General features: G+C 38.2%; 1 protein-coding gene across 1 annotated transcript in view; it reads right to left on the bottom strand.

The window, feature by feature from the left end:
* Positions 1-217: 217 nt before the first annotated feature.
* The window catches only part of LOC103769486 (FYVE, RhoGEF and PH domain-containing protein 6-like), a gene marked incomplete at its 5' end in the record, with an annotated part of 31,693 nt that continues 20,223 nt past the window's right edge, over positions 218-11,687 (bottom strand). Inside the window, 3 exon segments of the mRNA XM_008936682.1 lie at positions 218-373; positions 8,852-8,882; positions 8,975-9,036. Of these exon segments, the coding sequence (XP_008934930.1) occupies positions 218-373; positions 8,852-8,882; positions 8,975-9,036 (249 nt within the window).

Below are 11,687 nucleotides of genomic sequence, written 5' to 3'. Positions count from 1 at the left end.
TATATATATATATATATACCAACATGCCTTCTGGAGTGTTCTGGATACAACTAAATGGCAAAAAAAAGTACATCTAAACAGAAAATGGTACTTTCAAATTCAATTCTGTCATTCAAGAAGGCAGGTGAAACACAAACACCGTGGTCACATGGAATCACAATAAGCCCCACAGATAAATGTCAACATCATCAAAGGAGTAGTAACCCTTTATTGATAGTCACCAGTGAGATAATCGCTCTTCCAGTTCCCTCAGGAGGTCTCGATTGAGTTCGTACAGCTGAGGTAGGTAGTACAGGATCTGATTCAGGATTCTATCTTCAATCACTGGCTTTCCAAGCTGCCTAGAGGCATGTGCCACAGCGTCCCGGAAATCCTGCCGGAGTACAAAGGACAGAAACCCCCCTTCTCATGAGCGAGCAGCTTTCAAAGCACCAACACAGACAACGCCGTCCTCTCTGCAGACATTCCAGGCGCTGCTCCCTATTACCAGAGGCAAGGCGGGTACCATCTGGGTTATGTTTCTCTGCAGCTTCAACTTACTCCCCTGGGACTGCCTTAATCCCTTTGGTTTGATGCTGGAGCTTTACTTTCTTGCTCCTGTATGCATAATATAGAAGTTGTTCATTATTTTTATAACACACCCTTAAGAAATGTGCTGGTACTACATATGAGGAAACTAAAGGGGGAAAAAGCTTCTATCTGCAAGAGTGCTGGCAGCCTTGAGTATCTTCCTGCTAATATGTGGGCCAAAAAGCAAAAGTGTTGTATCAGCTAATATAATATCTTATTTTAAAATCATATCGGTTTTCATAAGTCATCTACAAATGAACTTTGAAAAATGTGCCTCTTGGACAAAAATGTAGGGTCACAAAAAACTCTGTAGCAGCTCTTCCATAAACAGTAAAATTAACATCTAACAAAAAGATATTGTAACAACATACGGGAACCATAAGATTTCAAATGTTAATGATGATCAAAACCAACACTGGTACCTTCAAAAGATTTACAAGGAGAAGGAAACTCCCGCTTATACTTGAAGGATGTTCTTACAGCATTTTTATGCTATAACCAGCTCCCAATAGGAGAGGGCTGTGGGTTATTGGTCCTCATTACAATTAAAATCTTGGCCTCACATAAATCAGTATGGCCAGGATTGCATTTGTATTGAAACTCAGTATCCATTACGTGAGGTATTTTCCCTGATCACATGGAAGAAAAATATTTTTAAAACATTTAGCAATTTAGCATTTCAGTTGAAAAACAACACTGTCTAAACAGACAAAAAAGAAAATACAAATGAGGTGGTGTGCTATAGTCGTGTCTTACTTGTATTTGGGCAACAGTGGAAAAAAAGACAATCCGTAATAGATCTTTTTGAGTTTGTGGTCTGCTGAAACCTGGTAACGTGTGCATAATCTATAGGTATCCTGAAAAAGGTGACCGATGGCATGTTCCCAAGTACAACAATGAGTCATATGTGCATGGGGTCCACACCTGATTTCAAAAATCTGTAGGGTCCTCAGGTTGGGGGAAAAAAAAAAAAATTAAGCTTGCTCTTACCCTCCCCCCAAGACTACTACTACAGCTCTTAGTAGCTATCTCATCAGTCCAGCATCTGGTACTATTTATGGTCTCTCAAACTTAAGCCTCAACTTTCCCCTGCCCTCTCTCCTCATTACATCAGCTCTGGGCAGTGTAAGACCAGACACACTTTTTTGCTTTGTGACCCTCTGGGTCATGAAGGCTGTGACTGGGCAGAAACTGAAAGGAGATACAGGGTGATGGCTGTGATGGGGGAAGGCTGAGAACTAAATGCAAGGGAGTTAAAAAACAGATGGCGTTATTCATATGGAAATGTTCTGTTTTACATCCTCTGTGCAGCCTAGTGACACATAGGTTAACTACCAGCTGCATCTTATGGGTTTTCCTGACCCTAGGGCATTGCTTAACACTGAAATGATACATGGAATTAAAATGGCAAAAGCTCAAATGAGGCATTCTGGAGAGCTTCATGCAAAATGCACCATCATATTATTGCACTATTCTCCCCCTCCCCGAAATCACAAGCACACACAATATACTGTATGTGCTTTGCCACGGGATGAAAGAAGAATTTTGTCTGAATGTTATAAGGCTATTTGCACGATGAAAAGAAAAGCCATTTTGTCTGTAGCATAGTCAACAAGCCAGGCTTTTCCCTGACCAAACAATAAAAGGAGGGCAGGCAATCAGGTTTAAGCACCAGTAGATAAGACAGGAATGTCATTTGGAGTTAAGATCATTTATTTAACTTCTAGATATAGCATTTAAGGAGTCTGCCAGATGTTTTCCACACACAGATACAGGGTTTTTGACTAGCTTGACCCAAAGTCCATCAGCTTCATCAGGTTTTGGATCATGCCATTGAAGATTCTACCATCAAAACAGCCAACCAAAACTTTGTTTAATCACCCTCTCCATCCTCCTCCACAACTGAGTAAATGGAGGAAGCCCTGCAGAGAGGAAACGTGGGCAGGAAAGGTAGCCGAAGCCTTCAAATGATGCAAACCAGCTTGCTGAACAAGAAAAGAGCTAAACTTCAACAGCTTTTTTCTTTTTTTTTCTTTGAATTATCAAGTCTTCCCTACAGAAGCAGTACAATGCATTTGTCACTGTAATCATATTAAGATTTATTTTTAACCTGGCAGTGGGTGTAAAGTAACTGTCATGCCAAGTTCATCTTGAGATAAACTTAAGAATTGGAGGCAGAGCACATGCCTGAGGAGTGGGGGTAGGAAAAGTCAAACAAAAGTAGCAAAGATTGGAGATATGTTTACTCTGGAAGGTACGGGCCTTCTGAGAAAGTAATTTCTTATCCAAACGAACAAAACATGAAATAGTTCTGTTTTAATTACTAAAGGTAAACTACATTAATTTAAAAAATATACCCTGAAATTTCACTCCAAAAAAAGTGGAAGGTGATAAGGAAAACTTTTTGTATAAGTAGGTTAGTTACTTAGAAACTAGAAACTGCAGTTAACAGTCATTTAACACACCAGAATCTAATTCCTTTTAAAACTAAATCCATTCCCTGACAAATAAAAACAAGAATCACTGTTGGAAATAATAGATATGTTGCTCTGATATCTATACATACACCTGCAAGAAATGGTTCACATTACAAACATATTTAGTGTATAAGGCTGTATAAAACTGTTGAGGAGCACTGCTTTCATCAGTCTGTTCAAAGACAGTCACCTGAGTCGTCCTAGAAATTATTCTGTTTGAAGCAATGCAGCAATCCATTACAGTTAATTTTAAAGAGAGAGATTTTCTAATTAAAAATGAGCCTTTCCAATATTACGGTCTTACTCAAAATATAAACTTGCCATGCTTTGGAATTAATGTGCTTATTTCACTGGAAAATACCATTTGCAACTCTAGGCAAAAGTTTCATATGCTGCATGACAGGAAACAAAAGATGATGCTCCTTATACTGTATACTGATAGTTATACAACTTCCTAACAGGATAATTTTTCCTCTCAGAAGGAGGGAGGCTACTTTCTGAAATGCTGGTTTACAGTTTCTAATTCTACATCATATTCTGTTCCAGTAATCTTCTGATACCAATTTTTACTGCTTAGGCAAAGGCCATTGTCTTCACACAGCTACTTTAAGAGGGCAACACTCATCACTGTCCCTGGAAAGCCCATTCTTTCTGAAACAGAAACAGTCTTAGTTTACTCTAGACTAAGACAGCATTCCACTGGGTACTGCTTGTCCATCTGAAAATTTAGTTTAGGTAGTTTTAAAGGCTTTTGGATACATGTTGTTGCTGAATCACTGCCTGCTAAAATATTCCCAACTTGAAAATGTTTAGGGAATTTCATTTATCCTATTAGTATACATTCCTCTTAGAGCTGTGCAGTTTTTAAACAATATTTGAGGAGGATGCCACCATTGCTACTTTTGTTTCCTCCCACCCCTCCTTCAATGCAGCTTCCTTAAATAAGGGAAGGGCCATGATATCTGAAATAATTCTGACTCTGCTGTGAATCATCTGCGATCAGCCCACGTACTTCCCCTCTGCAAAAGCCCTGTCTCAAAACCTCTCTTAGATCTTTCCACAGGAGTATTCCCATCATGCAGCAAAGCAACCTGCCCGTGTCAGTCTAAGGAGTAAGTTTAGTGGTAAACCAAAACTGGTACTGACCACACTAAACCCTTGCTCAGCTGCTGACTGGGTTAAGCCCACCTTCAGGTTTCTAACAGCTTAATGAAGATGATTTCGAACAGGTAAAAGCAAAAATTCTCATAAATTCAACTGGAAGAGAAAGAACTACGTGATCTAAATGAGGTCATGTGTTTTACTCCTAAGGCTTCAATCAATATTCATCTTGGATCTGTTCTCCTAGAACATACCATCAGCAAAGCAAAAATAAGACATAATCCCTTCTGCTGAGGTACAGCTCCCAGCTAAATACACCTGCAGATAGCTCAAATATCAGTTTAATTTAAGGAAAAAAATATGTTTGCACTTGGATGCTTTTCAAGGAACACACACACATCCTACGAGCGGGAGGAGGGAAGGGGAGGAAGTTTCATGCACTGGGGAACAGCCAGGCTGTTATACGTGACAAACTGTAAACACAACTGCTAGGAATACAGCTACAGGAGATTTCACAAATACATTATTTAAAATATAAATAGGCAGCCTTAACTAGATTTAGACTATTAGCCATAAACTGTTCAGTTAACTATAGCATCATTAAGGAAGACTCTGAATAAGTGTGGATCATGACATTTTTCAAATATACAAGATTGCTTCTGGAAAGCTGCCAGGTAGTTCCACATCTTTTTTTCTCAGGTAGTAATGTAATTTATAAGTCTTTAGCAATATAAGATTGCTATTTTTTTGCAATAATCAATTATTTGACTATGGCATATTCCCAGAATGTTATTTCAAGGAATAGTCTGGGTAGCAGAATAGTATTTCTTTCCAAATCAAAACTTTCATTAGCCTTCTTAATAAGATGACTACAACTGCAATTCTTTGTCAAATGCCTCAATCAGCAATTCTAAAGCACTACATAGACTAAAAATGTACCAACATAGTCACCTCAGACTGGTCCAACAACTGAAATTTTACAGTTGGAGGAAAAAGAGTTGGAGGTTGAAAAATTTTTCACAGCCAAACAGTAGTCATTTGTAAGCCAGGACCAGAGGTCAGGACTTCCTTTGCTCCAAAACCACAGCTATTTTGTTTCTCAATATGCACATTACATTCTCCAAATGTACTATAAATTATTTTTCATAATATTTGGCTACAATATACAAAAGTCTAAGTTTTTACAGATATGGGGAACCATATATATAGCCTATATAGTTATATACAATTTTGCAATCACGTCCTAAAATTGGAAAGATATCAAACCAGTATTCCTCACTCTTGTGTCTTGGGAAGGATGCACAACAGAAAAAAAGAAATATGTTTGACTTCTATCTGCCTTCTCCAATAAGAGGCTGATCTGTTGCTGCAGAAAAGTTAAGAGGTGCCTCCTGTCAACCTCCTTCTTGCTCTCAGAGACCTAATAAGAACAGAACGAGGCTCTAAGTCAGAGGCACAGATCTAAAGCTCAGGCAAAAGCCCAGAGGCCTAAGCTTTTCTTTGCTCACACAGCACAAAGTCCTACACTAAGCCTTGCAGTGGAAAGAGCCATCTCAAAAAGCGTGTTCCTCTGCTGGACCAGAAGCCTTGCTGACCATACTGTCGCAGTGCAGGGGAAATCAAAAAGGGTGGGAAAACAAAAACAGTGGTGTGTTTTGGCAAAAGAACAAAATTTGGAACAAAAAAGGACAAAAGAAATGACAGCAAATAAACCAGGCAGCTTACTCTTACAGCACCAGGGTGCTGCTGAGGAGGTCCTCTCACTTGCACAAAGCAAAGCATTTCCAAAGCACCCCACAACAAAGAACAAACGGTGCCAGTACTACCTTCCTCCTTCTCTAGGAACACCAGGTGTTTTTTTGGGCACAGAGCATCTCAGACAAGTTTGTTTCTCTTATTTACTTATGCTTTACATCCAGTTCACCTTCCTTTTTATTTTTTTTTTTCTGCAAGTGCCCTTAGGGAAGAAACAGCACTCCTTGCATCTTCTCAAACCTTGTTTAGCCTCTGGAGGCCATGAATGAACAATCCCACAAAAATGCATACAGATGAGCTGGCTTGATTTAAGCCCCTTAGTTTTCAGGAATTTCTAAACAGCATTTTACTAGAATCTTGTCCTCTTAAAAGAGCATTGTGATAGTTACAAAAACACAGGGAATTCAAGATTACAACTAATATCTGATTATTCCTTCAAACAACTCTGTTCACTGCGGTAAGTTTGAAAGTGCATCAGTGTGCAAAGCCAGTTAAGTGTCTTATCTCTGCTATGACCAACTTATTTTGAATTGTTGATGTCTCCAACTGTTTATAATTTTATAGAGAATTTTCGTAGTCTGTTTTTAACAGAAGCAGTCAGGTGCACTTAGAAAGTGCAACAACATCCAAATAGACTGGCACCCTGGTATCTTGGAAGAGCTGCTCCACCTAACTTGACTTTGTCAATATACAGGAAAAAAAATGCTAAAAAAAATGTTCAGTGGTACTTGTAGCCAGTTTGCAATCACATTCCCACCTTCTCAACTGCTTTAGACTCCACTTCAAATGCTCTAAGCAGCAGCACCTTAAAAATCTTTTCTTACATCAACAGTCTTGTTCCCTGGCTGTGCTAAGAGCCAAGAGCTGCATTAACTGGCATTGGTAAGAGACGTTGGGAAGAATTCAATTAATTTCAGATCATTGCTAATGAAATTAATCAGTAAATTTTGAGCACTTACTCTTTGGAAATCCACTAACAGATGGTTCAGAAGGTGTAATGGAGGCTCCTCTGGCCAGCAAAAGCTTTGCTATGGGTAAAATAGCCTAGCCTGGGGATAATCTGAGTTTTAATTCTAGAAATTTGTCAAAGGCTGCTTGACTGGCACTTAGTAATCTCGACACTGAAGCTCACTGAAGCTAGTAGGCTGAAGTGGTTCAGTGCACATGAAAACAAAAAGACAGTTTTATCAATGTTTAAATATTATCCATAATAAATATATTATTAAATAAACAGATTCAATAATGTCTGTGACCAATATACAGAAATTGTCAGGCATACCACTCTATGGAAATAAAAAACCCTGTGTTTCTGCAACCTCTTCTCAGGTATGGCAATTTTTATTTAATGAAGAATGCACACACAGAGCCTGAAAACTGGTGCCCTTTTTGACAAGGACACTCACCAAGGTTCCTGCTGCAGGCCAATGGACAACATTGAGGACAAAGTATTTCCCTGACTCCCAGCATAGCATCCTTTCTGACATGACCAGACTGAATACATGTCAATAGTTATTGCTAGCCAACAAAAACATGTCTAATAGTTTTTCTTTGGCAGCTAGAAACTAGAACACTGTCATGAATAGAGTTGTGAGTTCCATTAAAATAAAGCAAAACACGTCCTACAGCACTGGCACATTTACACTGTGCAAACAACCTTAAGTTTATCCCAGAAACTTCCTAAACTCCCCACTATTTTCCCTCTCCCACATTCTTCCTCTTCATGCCTGCATCCTCCTCACAAACAGCCTTTTCTTTCAGTACTGCACGTTACCTGAAGAACTGGTACACTGAAAAGTGAAGACACCTCTAAGATATAAGTTATATACATGAAATTATTATAATTAAAAATCATATCGCTTAAAATTTGTCTATATTCATTAGAACAACTCTCTTCTTTTAACCAGTACTTAAGCTTGAGCTCTGTACTAGAAATCATGTTGAATATATGTCATACATTGGCTGCAATTGCCTAACCCAGCTTTTGAGAACCAAACTTGAACAGAATAAGAAAATCAGTTACTAAAAATAGAAGACAAAAGAGGAATCAGCAAATGGCATAGTGTTTTGTTTCATGAAACATCCCCATATTACAGGACTGTATGCATTCTTCTCTAAGAGCCTTTGTTCCCAGTTTCACAGAAAATGCTTCTCAAGAGACTGAGATACACCAAAGTTATCTGTTTGCAATACAACAACCACTTCTATTGCCCCATGGAAAAAAAAAAAAAAAATCACTATGCTTGCACTTAATATAGTGACAAAATGGTACAAGCACATAACACTTAGAAGTTAATAGGAAACATGTAAAATGGAGCTAGAGAAAGCTAAATTCTTCACTAATTTATTATCAACACCTTTAACTCTGCATGTTTAACAGATGACTAGTCTGCATAAGCATGGATTAAATACTTAACCCTTGCTACAGACAACATGTATTACAGTCACAGCTGTTATCAGAAAGTAAGCATCTGTTAAAGAATTGCAGCACCCCAAAATATGCTGCACTGGTGAGAGATGCACCAGTAAAGCTAATTAGTTACAAAACGTGTCTTTTTATGTACCATTTCTAAAGGTAAGTTGTTCCTGCATCCCCCCACTACTTAAAAAGTTTTCCTAACAAAAGAGTTTATTTTGGTTGCTATGGTACAAGTTGGCTTATAAATATCATGCTGATTAACATAAATAGATATACAATCTATTTTCAATATTCAAGTAATACCACCACTCAGCTGGAAGACTGCATACATTAATTAAGAAGATACAGAAGGAACCACCAAAACATTTATCCATTAAATAAAATTTGAAACTTTGAAATTCTGCTTAATTAGATTAATTTTTATATCTTGAACACAAGCAGAAAGTCACAAACACTACAGTAAAGGCTAAACATAGAACTTTAATAGATTATAACAAACAGAAGAAGAAACTTCATTTTTTGTGGTACTTACAATGTGTAAGAGCTTTAGCACATCCACAAACCTATCAGAAAAGCAAGAAAAAGCAAATAGTTATCTTTTGATTGCCCCATTTAAATAAATTGAATAGCTGTTAAGTTTAGGATTGACACTTACACTTTCTCTGAACTCATTATCTCCTTGGCAATATGGTAAACCTTTGTTTTCTTTCCAGCTGCCTTACTCTGCAAATAAAATTATATGTTATACTATGCAGCTATTAAAACTGTCACATAGATCATTTGCAGCTATTAGTTCCTCAAATCTAGTGTAATGATTCAACTGGTCTTTCGAATAAAAATGTTTTATACTACTTTTAAATCTCTTGGCTTTGAAATCTTCTGACTTTCCAGTATCTATTTACGTTGTAGCTGGAAACAATCTTAGCTAAGAGTAGTCTTTATAACACTATCAGCCTTTCTGTTTAATTATTACAGGAAGCACTGAAGCCCACAATGAAAGAAGCCCTAGCAAGTCACAACTGACAAATGACAATTATTGTTTAGCAGAAGTAGTGAAGTACAGATAATGTTTCCATAATTTTTTTTTTTAATTATTTTTTTTTTCCTGTTTAATACAGCAACAGTAGTATTTGAAGTAAACCCAAATGGGTTTCAGGAACATTTTCCTTACTGAAAAAGAAAATGAAAGAAAAAAAAAAATCACACTGAAAAGTAAGCTTCTGACAATCCACTAAGGGAGCTGCTGGAATACATAGCAACTGTACTGCAAAAATGTAGGAGTGTGAGCCTTGTCATCTACCTGAAACACTACAGAGATGACAGTGTTTTTGTGGAGGTGATGATGTGTGCACATTTGGCTTCCAAAAAAATCAGTGTTACTTTTTAACATCAGGTAGAAGGAACAGATATAAGAAAGCAAAAAGGGGTAAATGGCAGGATGCAGATGTGTGTTCTATACAGCATAACTCCTATGTACAATTTCCCTCAGATATAGCACCTTTCTCCAGAACAGCTCTCATGGTTTGCCATATGCTTCTCTACTGTCAGCTGTCATCACACCTACCAGATATATACAGGCTTTCATTTCAATTGGCTTCAAAGAAGAGCATGGATGAAGAGCACTAAAACATCACAGGATATACAAAGCAAGCGCAATGGAAGTCCTGCGGAGGCTGTATTGGCTATGGTAGTATAATATAGGCATTGAACAGGTTAACTAGAAAAGCAAATATTGGTGACATTATATATATGAAGCTTTGATTCATAAGTACTAATACTGCAAAACTTGTCTGGAGTTTTAGTTCTTCTCCAATCCTATAAACAAGTCTCAAGTGCTGGAAATCAAACTATAGAACTAACTACATTCATAGGTTGATTTTAATGATATTGTTATAGTAAAAAAAAAAATAAATTCTATTTTATTTTAATTTAATTGACACAGTGCTGATTTACTAAATTAAAATTAATTTCTAAATGTAATAATTTGGGGTTGCATCACATACATGCAAAATATTTTTTTTAAACATATATTACACAGATATCTTCACACAGAGTCGAGATTTTTCTTCTAAAATTAAACTTATTGACGAAAAACTTTTAGATCTTCCCAGTGAGGGTCAATCAGATTCATACAAGATTTTAACACACATCTCAGGCCTCTCTGCCTTTTTAGAAAGCACAGCTCACACGCTCCTGAATTCACAAGTAACTCAGTTATGCAGGGCAAGGTATCTGCCATCACTGTAGCTGTGACAGTTGCAAATGAGATGAAAATGGGTATTTTGAGAACAAGATGCTGTGGCTAAACAAATGCAAAACGAAATATCACAGTCTGTTTCCAACCCCATTTGAAAGACTTTTCACATACCAACTGGCACTGAATAGGCCCCTTTGCATTTGCTCAGCCAAAGATACTCTGGGCCTAAGAGTGTCTGTAATGGAGAATGGAAGGGATACAAATTGGCCTCTCAGGCACAGCACAGGAAAAGAACCTTGTAACTCCTGTAATGGATAAAAAAACCCACCAAAACAGCTAGATGCTTGTGGTAAGGAAAAATAATAGCAAGTTCAGCCGATGGCCGATGCAGAGATTGCTTCATTCTCCCATGCAGCTGCTCTCCCTGTTTGGAAGCTGGCTGTTAATGCCCAGCCGCGTGTGCTGGAGGCAGCTGAAGCAAAAGCCACCCAGCAGGTGCTTCACAGCCAGTGCTGGGCTGAGGCGTGGAACCTGCCTGAGAAGTCTGGTAACGGGGATGCCTGCCTGTCACACTACACTGTGAGATGTTGAGGGCATGTCTAGGGGCATGCAGTTACCTTCCATATACAGGTACAGTCCTGCTTAATTTCACAGGAACACGCTTTTCACTCAACTCTCTTTCCGTCCCCCTCTCATTATCAAGTCTTCTTTTTCAGTACTTAAAAGCCTCATTGCTTTTTTTTTTTTTTAATTATTGTTTGTTTTTAAAGCAAGGAAGCAAATGCAACTGCTATCAAAGGAAACAGCTGCCAGGACTGAAGCCAAGGAGAGGCAATGGTCTATGGGCAGGCTATCTATCAGGGCATCCACAGCTAAGTGAGAAAGTGAGTATCCCCAGGGAGAGGGATAGGACCTCCAGATCTTTATTTTATTCTGAGCAGTTAGCACTGTCTTTCTGCTCCTCATCTGGATGAGAAATAAGATTAAAACAGAGGAAATCATTTCAAGCTGGCACTTGCAGAAGCTAGCAGAAGGTCAGACTCAATCCCAACAGTCAAGTGTGGCTTAAACTCCTCTAAGGGCCACAGAACTGGCTCTGCAATGCTACAAGGACAAGTCTTTCTCACAGATGCTGATAGGATCTCCTCAGTACCAACAGAACGAATTGAGG

This window comes from Merops nubicus, unplaced genomic scaffold, assembly GCF_000691845.1.
Source record: "Merops nubicus isolate BGI_N331 unplaced genomic scaffold, ASM69184v1 scaffold31503, whole genome shotgun sequence".
NCBI classification, from domain to species: Eukaryota; Metazoa; Chordata; class Aves; order Coraciiformes; family Meropidae; genus Merops; species Merops nubicus.
The sequence above is the reverse complement of the archived record's forward strand: the minus strand, read 5'-3'. Positions and strand labels throughout refer to the sequence as shown.